The 24547-nt window shown below is 39.6% G+C and overlaps 1 protein-coding gene across 7 annotated transcripts in view; it reads left to right on the top strand.

The window, feature by feature from the left end:
• Positions 1–24547, top strand: part of CRACD (capping protein inhibiting regulator of actin dynamics) — a 308316-nt gene that overhangs the window by 123337 nt on the left and 160432 nt on the right. For 4 of the 7 annotated variants that reach the window (XM_060188033.1, XM_060188029.1, XM_060188030.1 and 1 more), the window contains exon 1: positions 21927–22061. Coding sequence is in view for 1 of the 7 variants with exons in the window: in XM_060188034.1 (XP_060044017.1) it covers positions 22038–22061 (24 nt within the window). In the remaining 6 variants the exon portion in view is untranslated. Of the gene's footprint in view, positions 1–21917; positions 22062–24547 lie in introns of those variants that run through there. The other 3 variants (XM_060188034.1, XM_060188032.1, XM_060188031.1) reach the window with 3 other exon arrangements.

Here is a 24547-nt window from a genome sequence, read left to right as displayed (position 1 = left end):
GTTTATTCTTTTCTCCCTCTACCACCTACTTACCCAGCTTCACTCTCAGTCTTTGTTGCTTCTGTGTTCCTGCCATTTGAACTTTCTTCAGTTTGTCACATAGACCACAATACTCCATGCATATTTGCATTCCCTCCTCCCTTCCTCCCTCCCTTCCTTCCTTCCTTCCTTCCTTCCTTCTTCCTCCCTCCCTCCCTCCCTCCCTCTCTCCCTTCTTTCCTTCCTTTCTCTCTCTCTCTCTCTCTCTCTCTCTCTCTCTCCCTCTTTCTCTCTCTCTCTCTCTCTCTCTTTTTCCTGTTATGGTCAGTTTTATTTTGCTACATAGATCTGAGCTATTGAAACCAGGCTAAGTTACACTTTGGCACCCCCCCCCCCCCCCACACACACACACACAGACACCTCGGTGTGAAATGGGTGAACTGGGCCACAGCACAAACACCTGCAATCTCCTAGGGAAGGGAGGTGGAACCTAACTGTTATTACCATATGCTATCAGGTACTTACTATGTGCTATGTGCTTGGAATTCAGCATTTAATTTATTCACAACAGCTCTATGAAGAAAGAATCATCCCATATTGCAGAACAAGAGAATCACTAGTTGCCAGACTGAGTGAAAGAGCTGATGAGGGTGAGGGTGCTGTGCATATTTCTCTGTCATCCTTGATCCTAAAGCTGTTCTCTGGTGCAACAGGAAGATACAAAGGCACATAAAGCATTCCAAAGGTTTTATTCCAGTCCTAGATATAATAAGAAAGTTACAGAGATGCCCCTCATCCTAATTGAGAGCAGCAGTCAAAAAAAAAAAAAAAAAAACCATACACACACAAAACATTAATGACGGTAAAGGAAATAATTAGCTGAAAAATGTTCATTACATCTGGTAATTGTAATAACTTACTTCTCAGTATCTGGTTTTGTAGTGGTAACTCAGCATGAGATGTTTGTTTTTATAAGAGGATCACTTAATGAAAGTGATTCTCTCAGGAAGGACTAAAATAGCATTTTGCTTTTGCATAAATTTACATGCTTAGGCAGTGATAAAATCAGGAGGGACTGTGGAAAGAAAGCTGTTTTCTTTTGACATTTGAGCATGGAAAAAAAAAAAAAGAAGAAGAAGAAAAAAAAGAGAGAAAAAGCCACACAGATTGATGCTTCTTGAGGCCTAAGAATTATTTGGTTACGTCTGCCCACCAGACTGTACATATTTGGGCAAATAAAATTGATTCCTTTTTAAACCATTGATACCTATTTTGTGTTTTAGCATGCATTCGTTTATGCATTCTTTTAGTTGATATTAATCATAGACTAGCCATCATAGGTCCAACTGTAAGTACCTCCTTCACTGTAAAGCACAATTATGAATTAGTAGTATAGAAATGTTATGCGTGTACAAACTATTGTGTTTACTGATGACTATAAAACATTAATCCCCCAGTAAAGGAAAAAATGTTAGCAAACAAACAAACAAACAAACAAAAACAATAAAAACACCGTAGAATTCATTTACTCAAAACAAAAAAAAAAAGAATTAGTAGTATAGGTTTAAGTGTAGGTTTTTTTGTTTGTGTTGTTGCTTGCCACTAGGAGGTCACTGGGGCTCAGTACTTGCACAACTTCACCAGTCCCAGTGGCTGTTTTTTCCTTTCCTCCAGACAGAGTGAGAGATAGAAAGGAGAGATATCACAACTCATGAAGCGTTCTCTTTGCAGGCACTTTCAGGTGGTGACATAGCCTCTGGCACAGGGTAGCATGTGCATTCTACCAGGTGAGCCACCTGGCCAGCCCCTTTAATTCTTTTCTAATATTTATTTATTTATTCCCTTTTGTTGCCCTTGTTTTTTTAAATTTTTATTGTTGTAGTTATTATTGTTGTTGTTGAATAGGACAGACAGAAATGGAGAGAGGAGGGGAAGGTAGAGAGGGGGAGAGAAAGATAGACACCTGCAGACCTGCTTTACCACTTGTGAAGCGACTCCCCTGCAGGTGGGGAGCCAGGGATCGAAGTGGGATCCTTATGTCGGTCCTTGCGCTTTGCGCCACGTGCACTTAACCCACTGCGCTACCGCCTGACTCCCTAATTTTATTTTTTAAGATTCAAGTTTTCTATAATTTTATAGGCAATAAATATTAGTATAACATGATAAATACCACTTACAGCAAAAATATTTTTGTTGTACATAACTTTTTTCCACTTTTTTTTGAATTATTTCTGGAAGATAAAATCACATGTAATTACTCTGTAATCACATGTAATTAGCTCACTGGGGTACTATGCTGTTTTGCCATGTGTGTGACTCAGGATCAAGCTCAACACCCACTGCATTTAAAGAAATTTTGGTGCTGTGGTCTCCTTCCCTTTCTCTCTCTCCCTCCCTCACTGTCTCTTTGTCTCTATCTAAAACTAAAAAGAAAAAAGATATGTAAATGGAAAAACTAGGTTAAAAAGAATAATCATGTTAATAACTCAATACAAATGAATTCCAAACTATTTAATTTTTTTATTTTGGGTAGAGACAGAGAGAAATCAAGGAGAGAGGGAGATAGACAGAGAGACACCTGCAGGACTGCTTCACCACTTGTGAAGCTTTCCCCTTGCAGATGAGGGCCAGGGGGCTTGAACCAGGTCTTTATGCATTGTTGTGTGTGCACACAACCAGGTGCCTAACCACCTGGCTCCTCTAAACTATTATTAATGGTCATTAACAATGCATTACTCTGTTGTCTCCATTTGAACTGTTTCCTAACTTGATAAGCAAAGTATTAAATATCATTATTGCAAGGTAAACACTTCTTTAAAAAATTTTTTTTAATCTTTATTTGATAGACACAGCCAAAAATTGAGAGGGGTGGGGGTGATAGAGAGAGAGAGAGAGACAGAGAGACACCTGCAGCACTGCTTTACCACTCATGCAGCTTCCCCCCTGCAGATGGGGCCCGGGTCTCGAACCTGGGTCCTTGTGCACTGCAACATGTGCGCTCAACCAGGTGCACCACCACCCAGCCCCAGGTAAACACTTCTGTATGTATCTTAGCTGATATTTTGGTAAGTTAACTGTTATTTGACTTTTTATCTTATGAGGTCACACTCCTTGACTATAAGTGGAATAACTATATTTAATTTGAGCTGTCTCCTCAGGCACTGAGTTCTAGTATTCTTCCATAAGTACAGCCTCTCTGTTGACCAGCACACTGGCTTAAACCTAGCTGCTGCTACTTACATTTTTCTCAGACAAGTCACTTCCCTCTGAGGGCTTCAGTTTCTGCGTCTTTAAGTGGGAATGATGGTAGTGGTTGGATGAATTAAGTGAACCAGTCTGCCACCAGACATCAAGTAAGTCCTCAGTGATTGTGTGCTGCTAGCTATCCTTCAGACTGTAAGCTCTGGGAAAGCCAGAATTCCTCCTGTTTGCTGCTATTCCTGCACTGAGCAATTTGTAGACCCTCAGTGGGTAATCTTTCATTTTTTTTTTTTTGAAATTTTATTAGTGATTCAATATTGTTTCCAAAATTACAAAATCATGGGGGTATAATTTCACACCACTGGCACCATCAGAGTTCTGGTCCCCATTTCCTCGATTAGAAACTGCATCTCCCAAGACCACAGATATGGGTTGATTATTATTTCTTTAAAAATGCTTTTTTATGATCTTTATTTATTTATTGGATAGAGACAGCCAGAAATTGGGAGGGAGAGGGAGAGAGACCAAGAGACACCTGCTTTACCACTCGATAAGCTTTCCCCCTGTAGGTGAGGACCGAGGGCTCGAACCCGGGTACTTTTGCATTGTAATGTGTACTCAACCAGGTGTGCCACCACTCACCCCGATTATTATTTCTATAACTATCTATTTATTATTTCTATACCTATATATGTTTTTGTGCATTTTTTTCTATGCCCCTGCTTTCTCTTCCTAAGTCCCACCTATACCTGATACTACTTCCAAATGTCCTTCTCTCTCTCTCTCTCTGTCCTGATGGAATTGGAGTTCAGAGCCCTCTGGTCAACTTCCATTAGCATTTCTCCCCCTCTGGAATATGGTCCAAAATTCTTTATGGGGTGTAAAGAGTGGGAGTTACTTTTTTTTTTAGTTACTGTGCAACCTATGTTTTCTTTTACTTGTTAAAAATCCTATTTTTGTTGAAAGACCATTACTTTGTAACTTCTGGTGGTCAGCACTAGAAATCAACACCTCCGTATACTACATTAGGCTCTCTAGCTTTTGTTTTCACCATACAACTCACCCTTTTACATAACTTAACCCCCCTTCCTGTATTTTTTTCTTATAGTCTAAGATTTCATTTTCTTTGTTCATTAGGTTTATTTATCTTCCACACATGGATGAAATCTTACAGTGCTTGCCTTTTTCTACCTTGCTACATTTTTTTAAAATTTAACCAAAGCACAGCTCATTTTTGGCTTATGTTGGTGCAGGGAATTGATCCTGGGACTTTGAAGCCTCAGGCATGAGAGTCTCTTTCCATAATCATTATGCTATCTCCCCTTCCCCCTACCTCACTGCTTCACAAAGCATGGTATTCTTTAGGTCTATTCATGTTGCAAATGGCAGAGTTTCTTTTTAATTATCTTTATTTATTTATTGGATAGAGATGGCCAGAAATTGAGAGGGAAGAGGAAGATAGAGAGGAAGAGAAACAGAGAGATGCCTGCAGCCCTGCTTCACTACTTGCAAAGTTTTCCCCCTGCAAGTGCAGAGGCTTGAACATGGATCTTTGGGCATTGTAATGTGTTCTCAGCCACGTGTGCCACTGACCACCCCCGAGTTTTTTTTTTTAATAACTGAGTAATATTCTATTGTGTATATATACCACATCCTCTATACTTAAATATCTGTCAGTGGACACTTAGATTGTTTCCTGCTTGGGACTGTAGTGAATAAATAGTACTACCACAATTCTAGGGATGTGTGTATCTCTTAGAATCCAAGAAATGTTATTGAAAGCAGTCCATCATCACTAAAGTATCTACAACGGGCATTTCATTTTCCCAGGCAATTTGGTGTAAAGAAGTGGGTCAGACCTGAATTTAGCAGGAAGTGATATAATTTTTTAAAATTTATTTATTCCCTTTTGTTGCCCTTGTTGTCTTATTGTTGTAATTATTATTGTTGTTGATGTCGTCGTTGTTGGACAGGACAAAGAGAAATGGAGAGAGGAGGGGAAGACAGAGAGGGGGAGAGAAAGAGACATCTACAGACCTACTTCACTGCCTGTGAAGTGACGCCCTTGCAAGTGGGGAGCGGGGACTTGAACCAGGATCCTTAAGGGTCCTGCGCTTTGCGCCACATGCGCTTAACCTGCTGCGCTACCGCCCGACTCCCAGAAAGTGATATAATTTACTTAGCTTTTATTATGACAATGAAACAAGAGACTCAGGAGTTTGTGAAGAATGGCCAGACACTGCCATCTGGGTCAGCACATTCCAGTTACCAGTGCTGTTTCTCTTTCCTTCCACTTAGTTTTAGAGATCAGAGATGGGCCCTACCCAGATGTGCTCAGGGGAGTAAACAAATGGAGTGCCTCTGCCCCAAATCACAGTGCTAGCTCTTATTCAGAATTTAACCTGAGTAAGCAGTTTATTAGAAGCCTATAGACTTAGCCTCTGTCCATCTATCTTTGTTGGAGGAAATTTTTTAATTGTTTTTATTTATTTATTGGATAGAGACAGCCAGAAATCTCGAGGGAAGGGGGTGATAGAGAAGGAGAGAGACAGAGACACCTGTAGCTATGCTTCACCATTCGCAAAGCTTTCCCTCTACAGGTAGGGACTGGGGGCTTGAACCTGGGTCCTTGAGCATTGTAGCATGTGCACTCAACCAGGTGCGCCACAACCCAGCCCCTTGGAGGAAATTTCTGTAACAGTCTTGGGCAGGATTTTTTTTTTTTAGGTCTAATTTATATATGGTAAACTTGACTTTTTAATTAATATTAATTTAATGTGGTTTTTACAAATTATCAGATTCCAAGGGTATAGTTTCACACACGTGTGTGTGTGTGTGTGTGTGTGTGTGTGTGTGTGTGTGTGTACTCGCCACATACCCCATAAGGTTCCTGTGCATTCCTTTACCTCTGATAATCATCATATAAACTTTGCCCTTTTAAAAAATATTTATTTATTAGCATGGAAAAGAAAAGAGAGAGAGAGAGAACCAGAGCATCATTCTGGCATGTGAGATGCTAAGGATCAGACTCGGGGTCTCATGATTTTAAGTCCAGTACTCGAATCCACTGATCCTAGAGGCCACTCCCCCCCCCCCCCATTTTTGTAGCCCTTGTTGTTTTTGCTGTTTAGGACAGAGAGAAATCAAGAGAGGAGGGGAAGACAGAGAGGGGGAAGAGAAAGATAGAAACCTACAGACCTGCTTCAAGCTGCAGATGAGGAGCCAGGACTGGGACCAGGGTCCTTGCACTGGTCCTTGTGCCTCGTGACATGTGTGCTTTATCCTGTGTGCTAATGCCCAAACCCCCACTTACGTCCTTTTAAGATACTATTTGGGCATAGGGATAGTATGTAACTATACCACAATCAAGGTATAAAACATTTCCACAACTCCATAAAGTCCTCTTTGTAGCCCCTTATCATCAGTTCCCTCATTGTTACCATCCCCTCACAGACATCAATGTGAACTATGTCCCTGTAGTTTAGTCCTTTCCAAATATTATAAATGGAGTCAAATAGTACCATGCTCTTTATACTTCTTGCACACAGCATATGCTTTTGAGATTCACCCAAGTTTCTGTGTATGTCACAGATTCATTCCATTTTATCTCTGAGTGTGTAAATTTTTTTTCTTTTTGGTAACCAGAACTCTGCTCAGCTCTGGATTATAGTCCTTCAGGGGATTTTACTTGTGACTTCAGAGCCTCAAGCCTGGATATCTTTTGCATTACCATTATGCTAGCTCTCCCACCCTTTGAGCAATTTAAAAATTACCTTTTGTGAACTACAAAATTTAGAAAAAGGCAATAGGCAGGCTCACTTAATGATGACCTTCTTGATTACTGCCAAGCCAGCCCTATCACTTGGGCCCTACTCCAGTAATCATTAGATTCCCCATAGGTTCAATGGGCCTAGACCTCTGAGAAATCCCTCTCTCCACATCACTGGGCACTTCTATCAGCAATGTCAAAATAAGCCCTCTTATGGGATTCTTCAGGACCTTGCTCTCTTTATGAATTACCAATGGTAAGGACTACCATACTCTCTTAAGGGAGACTGGGTCACCCTACACTGCAACTCAAGGAAAACTGGTCCTGATATGAATGCAGCCTTGTTGGGCTAGCATGGGGGTGCCTCTTCCCAGGCGCGTACTCTCTGGATTGGAGAGAACTCGACCAGAGTCAGCCTGGGCTACTACTCACTCAGTGATGTGAGGGAGATGACTCAGGAACCAAACACATGGCGGCAAAACAAAACAATGCAATATCTTTATTGATCAGAGAGCCAAGGCTTTTAAAAGACAGACCCAGAAGTGATAAGCCAGAAACAGAAATGGCTAGGAAAGGGGTGGAGAAAGGTAAAATGGAGCTGGAAAGGTAGGAACTTCCTTAGCAACTGTTTGGAGGGTTTTAACTGGTAGGATTAATGATACCCTGCAGGCAGGGAGTGTCTTGAGGGTAGAAAGAAGATAGATCAAAGGAATGGAATGGGTGGGGATCTTTCAGGCAAAACAATGATTATGTAGATAGGCCATAGTATCAGGAATGCAGGGTGCTTTGTGAGCCCTGCCAAGCTCAACCACATCCACACAATTTCCTGACACAGCCTAGAATATTTCCAGCTGTCACTATGGGCTGTGAGCTTAGACTGACAGGGACTTGAAGGTTATACAGGTTTCTGTGCTAAATATGGATAGATATGAGCCCTGGGTCTGATTGATGTGGTAAATAGTTAATTGTATATATATGTTTTCCTCAAATTTGGGAGTTACTTTCTACCCTGATCCAGCTTTCTAGTCTTATTCTCAACTCTGACACCATCTTCACAGTCAATATTTTTAGTCCACCTGCAGGTTAGCTATCAAGCTGCAGCAAAAATTGCCAGTCATGGGCCCCTAGGAAAATACCTAAAATAGACTTTCTAGCTTTTATCCACCCTAAAATCTCCGTTTCCATCTGCTCTATTCCAACATTTTATCCCACTTTATATCTTTTATTTTTAATTTAGTAATGATAGACAAGACCATAGGATAAGAGGTATATAATTCCACACAATTCCCACCACCAGAGTTCTGAATCCTATCCCTTCCATTGGAAGCTTTCCTATTCTTTCTCCTTCTAGAAGCATGGACCCAGGATCATTATGGGATACAGAGGGTTGGAGGTCTGGCTTCTGTAATTGATTCTCCAATGGAAGCAATTGGTCATGCTACCATGACGCCAGCCTGTTTCTGTCTTTCCCTTTGCAGGACTGTGGGGAGATGGAGTTCCAGGACACATTGGTGAGGTCGTCTGCTCAGGGAAGTCAGGTTGGTGTCATAGTAGCATCTGTAATTTGGTGACTAAAAAGCATTAAGATATAAAGCAGAACAAATTTTTTAATAATCAGGAACCTAGTGGTAAAAATATAGCAGATGCAATTTGTGGTCTCCATTTTGGAAAAAGCTAGGATGTCTATTTTAGATATATTCCAAGGGGCCCACGACTTTACTAAATTTTGCCTGAGCCTGACAGTAACATACAGGTGGGCTAAAGGTATTGTCTGAGGAGATGGTGTCAGAGTTGGGATAGGATGAGAAAGTTGGGTCAGTGTAGAGAGTAGTTCCCAAATATGGGAAGAGTATATAAATACCATTGACTAAATCCCATCAATCTCATCAGTTCAGACCAGGAGCCTGTGTAATTTCTGTATCCCTGTAGCCTGAGCTCTTATACTGTGGTCATAACTAGGAATGTTCTAGGCTGCATTCATTTCAGGACTTGTCTTCCTCCAGTGGCATAGTATGTTGACCCAGCTTCCCTTCAGAGAATGGAGTAGTCTCTACCATTGTTTTTACACATTGAGGGCAAGGTCTTATAAGAGGCCCACAAGAGGTTCACTATGCTATTCCTGAAGGAGATGACCAGAGACTGTGGAGAGAGGGATCTGTTAAAGGTCTAGGCCCATCATGTCTATGGGGGAAACACAGGATTCTGTGACTAGGGCCCCAGGTGATGGGGTGGCCTGGTAGTGACGAAAAAAGCCATCATTAAAGTATGCCAATAATTTAAAAAATCACCTTTTGTGCCTAAAAGTACTTAAATGTCTGACTGTTTATGCCTGTTTTTACAGAAGCTCTGTGAATGTCAGGATGCCTGAGATACTTGCAGAGGAGTATTCTGACTCAGAAAAATTAAATAACAGAAAGATACTTTGAATTTGCAACTTGCTGACTACATATCAAAGTGTTTCTGAGTCGTATAGAATTTTCTTTCCCATTCCCATTAAGTTAAATACAATTTGAAAAGCTATTTGGTTCCAGTAGAAAATTACTTAGCATAATCTTAAATGCTTCATAAAAATAAAGTGTAGCAATCAAATCAGGTAAAGATTTCTAGTTTATTAACATAAGGGGATGTCAGTGTAAGCAAAGCATAAGCTGGTTTATTAATTAATCTCCTTTGAGACTACTAGAGAGCCAGCATCAATTTAACATTTAAAAATTACACTCAGTTAAGTAAATCATAATATATAAACTGACTCATTAATCTTCACCATATCCATATTACATGAGCTGAATACTATTTATCAAAATTTGTAACTTTAAAATTGAGTCATTGACAGGGATTTAAAATCAAAGTCACATGATCTTTTTTCCATCTTAGAACTTCTTGAAGACATATATATATATATATATATATATATAGAGAGAGAGAGAGAGAGAGAGAGAGAGAGAGATTTATAAAATAACAGATGTATAATTTGACACTGTTCCCACCACCAGAATTCTGTGTCCCCATTCCCATTGGATATTGCAGTGGTTCTACCAAGGCCACAGATGTGGGCTATTATTTTTATAACTATATGTCTATCTCTCTATATATATTTTTATGGCACTGCCTTCTATTCTACTATAAGTCACATTTACATCTATTACTAATTCTCAGTGTCTTTCCTTTTTTTCCTCTTTTCTCTCCAAGTCCTGATGGAATTGGAGTTCAGAACCCTCTGGTTATTTTCCCCTGTCATTCCACCCGCTCTGGGGTACAGAAGGTGGAAGGTCTGGTGTCTGTAATTGTTTCTTCTCTGGACATAGATGTTGACAGGTCGATCCATACCCCCAGCCTGAGCAACTGCTTTGCCTGATCAGGGTTTTACTTTACAACAAGATGAAGTTAAAAATTGATATTACTTTGTATTACACAGTAATCTCACAAGAATTGTTTTATAACTTATGTTCTTAAGTATCCAAGAGGCTATTAGGTGGACTACAACATGATATTATGATCTGTCTTTCAACAAAAAAATTAAAAAATAGGAATACAAGTAGTATGTAAACTGTAATTAAAACCTTTTTAAGGCAGAAAAAAATGACCTTCAACTAGCTTTTTTTGGTGATATTATCTTGTAGTGCTAATGACTTGTACTCAGAAATTTGGGATTTAATAAGCAAAGGACACTGCCCTATTACCTAGTTGACAGGCACTTGAGATTCTATTGAACAGTTCATCCAACAGATTTTTAAAAATCATGCAAAATGTTGTCTTAAAAAAACTATAGTTTTAGGGAGTTGGGCGGTAGCACAGTGGGTTAGGCGCAGGTAGGACAAAGCGCAAGGACCAGTGTAAGGATCCCGGTTCGAGCCCCTGGCTCCCCACCTTCAGGGGAGTTACTTCACAAGCGGTAAAGCAGGTCTGCAGGTGTCTGTCTTTCTCTCCAACTCTCTCTCTTACCCTTTCTCCATTTTTCTCTGTCATATCCAACAACAACATCAATAATTACAATAATAAAACAACAAGGGCAACAAAAGGGATAAATAAATATAAAAAACTATAGTTTTAATGTGATTATAGACTATCTCACTTCTTGATTTTTCTTTTGTGTTAACTGTTAGTTACTGATTTTATAATAAAGATAGTAAGATTTAAGCTTATATTTGTGTAATATTACACAATTTACTGATACATATAAGAAGTACTTTAACTTTTTCAAAAGGTCAAATCCACAGAAAAAAAAATTGTGATTTACATTGTGCTGATATGCAGTGGTCCCCTAGATGTATAAAGAGAAAACAGAAAGGTGTATTTTATATTATTTTTAATTTAAGTAAAGGAAGAGTAAGAAGGATTGAGATTATATATGTATATGGATCCCAGGAAAGAGGCAAAAGAAATGGGAATCACCCTTCCCCTTCCTCCCTCTACCACCCTGGAACAGAACAATTTAAGGTCCCTCTCATACTGTTGCCATGATATGGGTAGTTAGATCTGAGTGCTAGCTTGTGAAATTAGGGGCCACTTTTTACATTGGATTTTTTTTGTTGTTTATTTGTTTTGTTTTGTTTTCCACCAGGGTTACAGCTAGAGTTCATTGCCTGTGTGACTTCACCACTCCTAGTAGCCACTCCCCCACACCATTTTCTTTCTTCTAGATAGTGAGAAACAGAAACAGGGAGAGAGGAGAAACACTGCATCACTACTCCACCACTTCTGATGCTTCCTCTCTATAGGTGCTCCTAGGTGGTGGTCCGTGGCTTGAGCTTGGATCCTTGCGCATGGTAATGTGTGCTCTTTACTGAGACCTGCCAGTTCCTATTACATAGCTTTTAAAAAATTATTATTTATTTATTGGGGAGTTAATGTTTTACAGTCAACAGTAAATACAATAGTTTGTACATATATAACATATTACATAGCTTTTTAAGTAAAATAGCCACAGGCCCTTTGGACTATAACTAAAATATGCCTACTAGCTATCTACAAAATGGAGGACCCCCCCACCCCGCCAACTCTTCATCTGCACTATTCCAGCCTTTAGGTTCATGATTGTTCTACAATTTGTTTGGCTTTGTATGTTAACTCTCTTTTCAGCCACTAGGTTCCAGATGCTATCATGATGCTGACCAGACTTCCCTGGACAGACAACCCCACCAATGTGTCCTGGAGCTCCACTTCCCCAGAGCCCCACCTCACTAGGGAAAGAGAGAGACAGGCTGGGAATATGGATCGACCTGTCATCATCCATATTCAGCGGGGAAGCAATGACAGAAGCCAGACCTTCCACCTTCAGCATCCCACAATGACCTTCGGTCCATATTCCCAGAGGGTTAAAGAATAGGAAAGCTATCAGGGGATGGGATGGGATGCAGAGTTCTGGTGGTGGGAATTGTGTGGAGTTGTACCCCTCTTATCCTATGGTTTTGTCAATGTTTCATATATATATATCATCATTTTCAAAACTGACTTCATAAATAAATATTTAACAAATTGCTTAAAAAAAAAAAAACAGTATTTCTCAGTCCTGGCTTACTGTAGGCTGGGGATTGAACCTAAGATCTCCATTGCCTCAGGCATGGACATCTGTTATCCTATCAATAGTGTTATCTCCCTGCTCCAAATATATATATTTTTTGCCTCCAGAGTTATTGCTGGGGCTCAGTGCCTACACCACGAATCTACTCCTCCTGGAGCCACTTCCTTCCCTTTTGTTGCCCTTGTTTTGTCGTTGTTGTGGTTATTATTATTGTTGTTATTGATGTCATTATTGTTGGATAGGATAGAGAGAAATCAAGAGATTCGGGGAGTAGAGAAAGATAGACAAATCATAAAAGATGAAAAACTACCTGTGTTGATGAGACACACAATAAAGGCATTGCTGAAACTAGTGTTATTCATCAAGCACTGGAAATCAGTGGAAATCTACTCCTACTGCTGGAGAGCAAAGAAACAGGAAGTTTCTTTGTAGATAAATCAGGGATGATTCGCTACTGTTTTGTCAAGTCCTAGCAAAGGGAACCAGAGCTGAACTGAGTCAAACAATTAATTCACAAGATAAAATTAAGTGGAAAAAAGATGCAAAAATAAAAAATAGAAGGGGAATCCAGAGCCTTTTGAGAAGATTACATGTTTCGGCTTAGCACCGTGCCTAAAGTATGAATAATCTTTTTTTTTTTTTTTTTAGTGTGAATAATCTTCATCTCTGGTCAAGAGTCTTGAGTCTCTAGCATTAATTTAGGGAATAATATTCTCAAACTATAAGGATTGTTGACTTTTTGTCTCAGAGTTCTACCATCCATACCTGGTGAACAGGTAAATGAGTTTATGATCCCATAAGAGGTCTGTGCTTTCATGCCTGGACTTTAAATTTTCCTTTAAGAGAAAAGGAAGTTAATAGCCATTTATTCTCTAGCCAAGTAATGGGGAGATGCAGTTCATTTATTAAGATGTGCTTGTGAACAATTGCCTTTGAGAAGGTGAAAATCAAGAAGCAGATTAATTTATTTGTCTGTAATTCAAACAACCACCCGAGGTATTTATCTGGTGAGCTACTTTACCACAAAGAATTGAATGTGTTCACCCTATAATACTCAGTTCTGTTTGTACTTTCACTGAGCAGAAAAACAAAAACCCCTCCTTTTGCCATGCTCTTCCTCCTTCCCCCTTGGTAATGAACTAATCTCCCAGATCCAGTGTTGCAAACACAAAAACCCTTCTTCTCTTGATCTACCACTCCCTGCCTATCACTGCTTCTGGTTTCAGTGGGGTGATCACTTCTGGTTGAATCCAGTTAGTTCCTAGTGAAGACTGCACAAAGTATGCTTTGTTGTAAATGGTAACCCCATTCCCTGATTTACTAAATCACAGGTAGTGGAAGCGTTAGGTGGGAAATCCAACAGAAACCAAGATTTTTGTGTGCTGCTCAATAAAAGTAAGGTGGGACTTAGATTGAGAAGTCTCCTGGGTATTTGTGGGGTAGAAGGATACTGACTTGCAGACCTGGCAGTGGAGCACTCAGTTAAGCACACTGATATCCAAGCACAAGGAACGGGTTTCGAACCCCTGCTCTCTACCTGCAGAGGGAGTGCTTCATGAGCAAAGAAGCAGGTCAGCAGCTGTCTTTCTTTCTCCCCATCTCTCTCAATTTATCGCTGTCTTATCAAATAAAAGTAGAAAGAAAAAGAAAAGAAAAAAAGGGCCACCTAGAGTGGTGGATTTGTAGTGCAGGCACCAAACATCAGCGCTAACCCTTGTGAGAGGAAAAAAAAAAAAGGATTCTGATTTATTCAGAATGATGCAAGCTGGCATTTTTTTTTTTTTGCCTCCAAGGTTATCACTGGGGTTCAGTGCAAGCACTATGTATCCACTGCTCCTGGAGGCTGTTTTTTTCCCATTTTGTTGCCCTTGTTGTGGTTGTTATTATTATTGTTATAGCTGTTGTTGGATAGGACAGAAAGAAATCGAGAGAGGAGGGGAAGACAGAGAAGGGAAGAGAAAGATAGACACCTGTGGACCTACTTCACCGCTTGCAAAGTGACCCCCCTTGCAGGTGGAAAGCTGGGGGTTCTAACTGGGATCCTTATGCCAGTCCTTGTGCCATGTGCACTTAACCCACTGCACTACTGTCCACCCCCCTGCAAGTTGGCAGTTTTTAGGTAACATGAACGGTTTGGGTAGGCCAAAAGGAATCAGGTTGAAAGTGAGGTGGGACACACTTTCAACAGAAATTATCTGTGACAAACTGGGAGTCATTTCATGTTTTGCAGAGAGGGAGCAACTTAAAGTAAGCAGAATTTCCTGAAAGTATCTGGTCGTAATATTTAAGACCTGGCAGAGTCAGTCTGCCTGAATAATGGTTCACTGCAGCAAATCAGGCTAGAGTACATGACCTTGGATTAGGAGGGTGATAGAATAGACTAAAGAGACATTTAAGAAAAAAAAATTAATGCAGTTTTATAAAAAACTGAGCAGTCATCGGAAGTAATGGGGAGTAAGTAAGTAAAATGACAGGTTGCTAAAGTTTTAGGAAAACTGTTGTCATTACAACTCTTGAAGACTGGATATTTGCTTTGTCTTGAGAGGAGGAAAAAAGAATATGTAAAGGGTTAAAAGCTATAGAAAGATGCAGTTGTCAAGGGAACAACAATTAAAAATTTTTTTTTTAATTTTTTAAATATTTCTTTTATTTATTTATTCTCTTTTGTTGCCCTTGTTGTTTTATTGTTGTAGTTATTATTGTTGTTGTCATTGTTGGATAGGACAGAGAGAAATGGAGAGAGGAGGGGAAGACAGAGAGGAGGAGAGAAAGATAGACACCTGCAGACCTGCTTCACCGCCTGTGAAGCGACTCCCCTGCAGGTGGGGAGCCGGGGTTCGAACCGGGATCCTTATGCCGGTCCTTGTGCTTTGCGCCACCTGCGCTTAACCCACTGTGCTACAGCCCGACTCCCGGGAACAACAATTTTTAAAAAAGAAAGAAAAGAAATCAAATCGTGATGTTCATTTAGCAACATCATAGGTTGGAGCTGTATGGGAGAGTGGCTGAGTGTCAAAACAATTGTAAATTGGGATCCAGAGGTCATGATTTTCCACAGGGCAATTCAAGTAGAATGGTAAGAATATGGAGTGATTTGAGGGTTGGAGAAAGAATAATAGGGGGTGATGGAGATAAAAGATGAAGGCCATTTGCCTCTGAAATTGAACAGTGAAAGGAAAGGGGGAAATGAAAATGAATGGTAGCAACTACCACAGAGTTTAATGAAATTTGTAGTTTGGCCAAGAAGTGTTTTCTATACAGTGGAGCTGAGGTAGATTTCAGCCCTTGAGGTTGATTTCTAAGGACAAGGTGTTTGTGAAGATGTTCCCACTTGGTAGATGCATTTGATATTCTTCTCTCCTTCCTTTAAGGGGCCTTTTGCACTTGTGTGTTCCCGAAGTTCTGTGGGTTAACTTCCTGATAGTGTATGGAGAAAGAGAAAGAAGGGATATATATATATCTTTTTGTTCTTTAATCTCATAATGTAACTCCACATTCATTTAAGACTGGAAGATGTGTCTTCTGATCTATCAGATCATCCCAACTTCACCCTGCAGTCAGGTTGGAAGAAGAGTAGAGAAAGATATCACTACTTGGGCCCTCATGTCCACTGGATGCCACTAAGACTAGTGCCACAACTTCTCTTTCAGATATTGTTATGATTATGTGATGGTGTTGTGTCTGCCCACAAAGCTGAAGTCCCCAAGAGAGAAACCCAGTTCTGCCTGGCCAAACCAGAAGCACTTACTACTTCCAGGTAGAAGCCTTCTGAGTGACCCTGCTGTGGTTTCTTTTAGTCTGTTTTCAGGTGACAGACCACTGATCTCAAGACTAGGGAAAGAAAAAATAATCCTGGAGATGTTCTGACAACCCGTCTTCCTAACCACTAGGCTTTTGCTAAAAATATAGGCAACTTGGAACCAGCAAGATAGCTCACCTGGGAGGGTACATGCTTTGCCACTCATATTGCCCAGGTCTGAGTCTCTGGTATACCATATGGGTGTTCTGTGACACTTAAGGTAACTTTGAAGTTTTGGTGATGTTAATCCCTCTTTTCCTCTCCTATGTTTGAAGAAGTCATCCCAGAGTATAAAAGCCATGGTGATGAACATAAATAAATAAATAAATAAATATGCAAGTAACTTATCCTTAGGTTTTTGTTTTGTTTTGTTTTTGTTTTCAGTGTTTTTTGGGGGGCAGAGAGCAAGAACTGTGACTCATTCTTTCCCCCCCCTAATATTTCATTTATTTAGTTATTCCATAGAGACAGAGAGAAATTGAGAAGGGAGGGGGAGATAAGGAGAGTGCAATAGAGATTCCTGCAGCATTACTTAGTCACTTGCAAAGCTTCTCCCCTGTAGGTGGGGACCAGGGGCTTGAACCAGGTCCTAGCACATTTTGTCATTTATATACTCTACTGGGTGCACCACTGTCTGGTCCCATATGATTCATTTTTTATGTGCCATAAATGGAAAAAGTTCACTTTGAGCTTATTGGAGAAGTTTACTATACATACAGACAAAAATTCCTTCCCTCAGCCAGTGGGAGAGAGAGACAGGCAATAAGCAGGTAAACAAGTATAGTTAAAATAAATAAAATGGTGATGAAACATTAAAGAGAAGAAGAAAGGGGAATGGTAAACGATGCAAGTGGTTGCTATTTTAGAGAGGCTGGAGAATGCCTTGTGGAAATATGATTGCAGCCGCGGCCTCAGTGAAGTAAGGGAGAATATCTGGGGAAGTAATTCAAGCAAAGGGAGCAGCCCATGCAAAGGCCCTGGAGGAGAGTGTATCTGAGGGAGAGCATGCATAGGCCCATTGAGACTGCAGCTCAGAGTGAAGAAGAAATGGTGCAGTCGGGTAATGGTCCAATTATGTAGGGACTTGTAGAGGATTTGGCTTTTACCCTGAGTCTTATAAGAAGTCATTACATGGTTCTGAGAAGGTGAATGCTCTGTTCTGTCTGTGGAACTAATATGATGAATGGTGGCAAGGTTGTGGGGGAGAGCTAGGGAAGGGGTGTATGCAGGGAGATAACAAGGGAGCTGGTGCTGTCATGTAGGAATGACATGATAGTAGCTGTGACTACCAAGACAACCTTGTAGATGATGAGAACTGGTTGTGTCCTTGATGTGTTCTAAAGGTATATAAGCCAAGATTTTCTAATAGTTATTGGTGGGAAGTATGTGAGGATGACTCCTCAAGGTGATGACTTTCATCATACTCATTAACAACAAAATCACCCAATGGAAAAGCATTTGAAACATCCACTTTCCAAATATTCTGGCCATAGCATAAATTCCCTTGGAAAGCAGCTCTTTGTAAAAGCATCAACTTTATCAGAAGGGTCAGTATCAACTGGTTATTTAGAAAATATTTTTAAGCCAAAGCCTAAAGGGCCAAAGAGGTAGTTCACCAGGTAGGATCTGTGCCCTGCTTATGTGTGGCCCAGAACTGAACCCCAACACCACATGAGAGTGGCATATATATTAGAGGAAGCTCTGGGGCCAGGCAGCACACCTGATTGAGTGCATACATTATATTGGAGGAAGCTCTGGTGCTGTGGTTGGGCTGTCTGTCTGTCTGTCTGTCTGTCTGTCTAAGAAAGCCAGCCTGGTAGTGATGAAATTGTGTTATGCTCAGAGTTCTAACTGCAAATAAATAAATAATCAATCATACTCATCTTTCCACCAAAAATATGTCTTCTGAAACATACAGCTGTCAGTTGCCAGCCATGATGATATTTTAGAACATTTGTCTATTTTTAAAAGAAAAAAATGTAAAACAACTTAATATTTGACACTCTTTATTTTTGGCCTCCAGGGTTATTGCTGGGGCTCGATACCTGCACTATACAAATCCACTGCTCCTGTCAGCCATCTTTTTTCCATTGCTGTTGTTGCTATAATTGTTTCTGCTGCTATTGTAGTTTGATAGGACAGAAACTGAGAGAAGAGAGAGGAGGGGAAGACAGAGAGGGGGAGAGAAAGATAGATACCTGCAGACCTGCTTCACCGCTTGCAAAGAGACCCCCCTGCAGCTGGGGAGCTGGGGGCTCAAATGCTCCTTGCACTTACCCCTTCTCTTTGCAATGTATGCATTTAACCCAGTGTGCTACCGCCCAGCCCTCTTAATACTTTTTTGCTACTCTGGTAGAAAGTAAACAGGACTTCACTATGCAGTATAAAGTATTGATATTATCTTGATCCCACCCATATCATTCCAAGGTCTTATAATTATTCCATTAAGCTAATCATGACAACAACAGTGATATTCCACAGTGTTTGGTGCTCTTCCACATTCAATTTCTGTGGTATAATGGCTTGCCTACAACTGTTGGAGTAAATACACTTCATGGGTGGTATTCAGTTTTCCTGGGTTCCTTAACTTCAATCAATGTATATAAAGAAGTAATTAATTATAAGCATATTATATGTATTTCTTCTATTATACTTCTTTCTGTAGTGACTTACTAATGAAGTTGTTTTATGTATTTCATTATTGGGACAGAAACATCTGTGCTTTTTGCCCTATAGTGTGATAAAGTTTGCTTTCTGAGTATTTTTTGACTTAAAGCATAATGAGATTTATTATGCTGTTAAGATAGGAAGCCTAAAAGTAGAAGACCCCAGGAGTAGTTAACTTTAGCAATGTGATGACATAGTCAAAGACCTTGACTACTTTCATTCTTACACAGTTTTTTCTTTTTTCTTCTTCTTTTTTTTTTATTGATTTAACATTTGTTTACAATATAAGATGTTAGGATGATAGGGCACACGTGAGCTATTTAACTGGCCTTGAAAAGCATGTACTTGTCTATATCTTTTGCTGTGTCTTAAAGATGGTAGAGAAGTGCCTTATATCATATATAAGGACAAAGGGTTGTGTATTATTAAATATGCTTTGCATTTTTCAGAAAAAAAAATCTCAAAATTTGGAGTTGTGCATTGCAAAGGGCATACTTGAATCTGGGATTATTTCCTGGACTTTATTCACCTCCAGCCCAGTAAAAATTTAAATTACAGTTTTCATTCCATGTTTGAAGGGACTGTGCTTGCCTCCTTACAGTGATCCCATTAACCTGGTGAACTCTGAGATTGGGATCTGGATAAAAAAGGCACCCTCCCTAGCATGGGAGAACGGAAATAACATAATAACTACTGCCTTCAGTTCTCTGCTTGATTGAATTTGTGTCTTGAGTCTTAGCTAAACTATCATGAAAAATAAATCTGAGTATTCTGTGTACAAGATATACGAGTCTCAATATTTATGGATCTGATTCTTCTAGTCCCTTTAAAAATGATAAGCATTTATAATAAATGCTTTTAAAGCTCGAAAATAAATTTAGGCTAAAGCAATGCAAATTTCACATTACTAAACCTAATTGGAAACCTCGGGGTAGGGGACAAAAACTACCAAGGAATGGAGAAAAGACCTTTTTTTTTTCAATTTAATCTATAGCAAAAACAAAAAAAGTTTAATTTCTACTTTGAGGTGCCAGGCAGTGTAGGACAGCCAGCTGAGCTCCCAGGTTACCATGTATAAAGGACGGGTTTCAGCACTAGTCCCCAGTTGCAGCGCTAGCTTCATGAGGACTGAAGCAATGCTACAGGTCTCTCTCCCTTTTTGTGTCTCCCTTCCCTTTTATTTTTTATTTCTTTATTGGGGAATTCATGTTTTACATTTGCTAGTAAATACAGTAGTTTGTACATGCATAACATTTCCCAGTTTTCATATAACAATACAACCCCCACTAGGTCCTCTGTCATCCTTTTTGAACCTATATTATCCCACCCACCCACCCCAGAGTCTTTTACTTTGGTGCAATACACCAATTCCAGTTCAGATTCTACTTGTGTTTTCTCTTCTGATCTTGTTTTTCAACTTCTGCCTGAGAGTGAGATCTTCCCATATTCATCCTTCTGTTTCTGATTTATTTCGCTTAACATGAATTTTTCAAGATTGCTGAAAATGGTGAAGTCACCGTTTTTATAGCTGAGTAGTATTCCATTGTGTATATATACCACAACTTGCTCAGCCACTCATCTGTTGTTGGACACCTGGGTTGCTTCCAGGTTTTGGCTATTACAAATTGTGCTGCCAAGAACATATGTGTACACAGATCTTTTTGGATGGGTGTGTTGGGTTCCTTAGGATATATCCCCAGGGAGGAATTGCAGGGTCATAGGGTAGGTCCATTTCTAGCCTTCTGAGAGTTCTCCAGACTGTTCTCCACAGAGGTTGGAAGTTGGACCAATTTACATTCCCATCAGCAGTGTAGGAGGTTTCCTTTGACCCCACAACCTTGCCAGCATTTGTTGCTGTTACCTTTTCTGATGTATGACATTCTCACAGGAGTGAAGTGGTATCTCATTGTTGTCTTTATTTACATTTCTCTGACAATTAAAGACTTGGAGCATTTTTTCATGTTTCTCAGCCTTTTGGATCTCTTCTGTGGTGAATATTCTGTCCCTGTCCTCTCCACATTTTTGGATGGGCTTATTTGTTTTATTGTTGTTGAGTTTGGCAAGCTCTTTATATGTGTTGGTTATTAGCCTCTTTTCTGATGTATGGCGTGTAAAGATCTTCTCCATTCTGTGAGGGGTCTCTTGGTTTGGGTAGTGGTTTCTTTTGTTGTGCAGAAGCTTTTTAATTTGATGTGATCCCATAGGTTAATATTTGCGTTAGTCTTCTTTGTAATTGAATTCGTTTCATAGAAGATGTCTTTAAAAATTTATGTGGAAAAGCGGTCTGCCAATATTTTCCTCTAAGTATCTGATAGTTTCTGGTCTAACATTCAAGTTCTTGATCCACTTGGAATTTACTTTTGTATTTGGTGAAATATAGTGGTTCAGTTTCATTCTTCTGCATGTTTCAATCCATTTTTTCCAACACCATTTGTTGAATAGACTTTGCTTTCCCCATTTAATAGTCTGAGCACCTTTGTCAAAGATTAGATGTCCATAGGAGTGGGGGCTTACTTCTGGGCTCTCAGTTCTATTCCACTGGTCAGTGTGTCTATTCATGTTCCAGTACCAAGCAGTTTTGATTAGAATTTCCCTATAATACAATTTGAGATCTGGGAGTATGATGCTTCCAGTTCTGTTCTTTCTTTTCAAGATGTTTTGGCAATTCTAGGTCTAAGAAAAGACCAGTTTTGAGGGCATTCCTACAGAGTTGAAGATACGAAGTTTTTTCTTGGATCCGGGTGTTGGTGCACCTGGTTGAGTGCACATGTTACAATGCTCAAGGAAGGACCTGGGTTCAAGCCCCCAGTCCCCACCTGCAGGGGGAAAGCTTTGCAAGTGGTGAAGCAGTGCTTCAGGTGTCTCTCTTTCTCTCTCCCTCTCTACCTCCCTCTCTCCTTTCTATTTCTTACTGTCTCTATCCAATAAATAAATAAAGATAATAAAAAATTTAAAAACAGATTTTTTTTCTTTTTTAACAGGTCACAAGAACAGTGATTCCCAGTCTTTATCAACAATGTACACTATTTCCTGACACATATCACTGAAGTTGAATTCTTCTTTTTACAAGAAAAATTTGGTGGGAAGCTATCCAGAAACAAATGAACATTTGGCTGTTAAGATCGGTAAGTTACTTGTTCCAAAGATCATGAATAAAATAGTTTATGTAGAAATATTAAAGAGCATTGCATTGATTATGAGTTGAATGTTAGAAATGGAAACTATACATTTCACTAAATACCAAGTTAAGAGATCCTGTCATTGATGATATTCTAATTTTAGATTTAATTCCCTGATCTTTCTACTTAACAGCTGAATAGATTTGGATGAATTAAATTCTCTAATTGTCAAGTCTTTTATCTTCACCTGAAAATTTCATATAAAAACTTTGATTTTCAATGGGAGCATATAGTATAAATATGTAATTATCATTGTTTATGTGTTGTTGTTATTACAAAATTCTACAGAGCAGTTAATGGCTTGTATCTCATGGTATGTTTGGGCCCACAGAGATTGGTGCTTTGAATTAGGGACTTAATCTATAGTAATAAAGAGGGAGCCATTCTTCACTTGCCTCCCTCCTCACTCTCCACGAAAGAACAATATTATACCATTCTTTTGGCTGAAGGTATCTGTTGTCTGCATTTTGAGAGTTAGGAGGATAGATGGAAGTTAAAGAAAAGATTAAAGGAAACAAAAAGAATGATCTCCTTGATTGGCTGATATGGCAAGCATTGTAACTGTGTATGTGGAAACATTTATTTCATTTTCATCCGTGTACCAACCCTTATAATATGATGTCATCATGACCATGGCATTTTCCTCAAAAGGCAGGACTCCATATAGAGTCACTTAAAAGAAGACAAAGACTATTCTGGTTTATTCTAACACGTCAGATACCTGACGATGGAAATTTGAAATTTCAAGTTGTCTCCCCTAATCTTTTACACTGCAAATGTTAAGATTCTATAATTACACTGTGATTACTTAAAAATTGATAATGGAGTTAAAAAAAAAAAACACCTTGTTACATACTCAGTATGAACTAGGTACTATTCCAGATGCTTTTCATACTGACAAATGAGACAAAGTTCCTGCCAGTATGGATCTTTTATTATAGCATGGAAGGAGACACATAGTAAATGATGCATATAGCTGAGAAATACACTGTGGGGATATTAGAAGTCAGTAGGAACATGGGGGGAAAGCAGAACCAAGTGAGAGGAATTGGGTGTCCTGGATATGTCGAGCATGGACATCACATCACTAAATGAAGTGGCTCTATTAGTGTGGATGGACCTCTTGAAGAAAGAGAGTCAGGGTTAGCCTGCACATGTTCTGGGCAGAATGACCAGTGGAGCAAGCGGGGAGAAGAGTTGTGGCAGGTGAGTTTGGAGAGACAATGTCAGTTCCTGAAGAAACACTGACATTTGCTTGGTATAGGTGCATACGAGTTTAGCTTCCCATGTCTATCTCACATCTACTTTTTCTTCTTATCTACCTGGTTTATTAAATGTGCCTACTATGCAGTTCTTCAATTAAAACACACATGAATGCTCACAAACAAAAGGACTTAATTACCTCTCTGGCTCTGTATTTGTGTCCTATGTGTTTCATAACGAAGTGCCACAAGCTGGCTGTCTTAAGAAACATTTCTTTTTGGTGAAACCAGGGCTTTGAGTATGTTTGATTTCACTGCTCTGGGCCACTTTTCTGTCTTCATTCAGATAGAGACACACAGAGAGAAGCAAGGAGAGGGAAAGACACCACAACCCCAGATCTTCCTGCTGATTCATTACACTTCTGGTGTGGTGCCAAGACTCAAACCTGAGTGTGTTTTTGGCAGTGCAGGCACCCTATAGGGTGGACTATCTCCCTGGCATCAGTAATTTACTGTCTCACAGTTATTTTTTAATTTTTTAAAAATTAAAAAATTATTTAAAAAATTTTTATTTAAAAAAGAAATTTATTTGTTTATTTTATTTAAAAAAAGAAATTTATTTGTTTATTTATGAAAGAGAGAGAGAGAACACCAGAGCATCACTCTGTCACATGCGATTCTATGGCAGGGATTGAATTTGGGACCTTGTGCATAAGAATCCATTGCCTCATCTACTGTGCCACCTCCTAGGCTGCATCTTTTTACCTTTTCAAGGTCCATTTCCTTTATCTTTGTCCTCAGTGTCTTGATTCCCTTCAGTTCCTGGGCTTCTCTTTCCAATGAACAGCTGACTGCTTTGGATTTGTGTGTTGAAGGTTATGTTCTTTGTATCACAGGAAAAGAAAAAGACCTGCCTCTCATCTAAAGATGTCCTTTGATAAAACCCATTTTCATTGATCCTAGAAATATGTGAAAAGAGCAAGGCCTTTGTATTTTTTTACATAATAAAAATGCCCCAGAATCTGTGCCTGATGCCACCACTACAGATGGCCACTCTCCAGATTGCTGCCTGGTCATCCTGTAAGGTTGGGACACCAGAATAGTAAACACAGCTACACCACACCCACTTCTGAATGCCCAGCCAGCACTTGGTGGCTGCTTTTGATCCTGTGGTTGTTTTTGATTGGGAAAGGCCACATGAGTCAAAGGTCACTAGACTGATTTACTTCC

This window comes from Erinaceus europaeus, chromosome 3 (genome assembly GCF_950295315.1).
Source record: "Erinaceus europaeus chromosome 3, mEriEur2.1, whole genome shotgun sequence".
In the NCBI taxonomy this organism is placed as follows: domain Eukaryota; kingdom Metazoa; phylum Chordata; class Mammalia; order Eulipotyphla; family Erinaceidae; genus Erinaceus; species Erinaceus europaeus.
The sequence above is the reverse complement of the archived record's forward strand: the minus strand, read 5'-3'. Positions and strand labels throughout refer to the sequence as shown.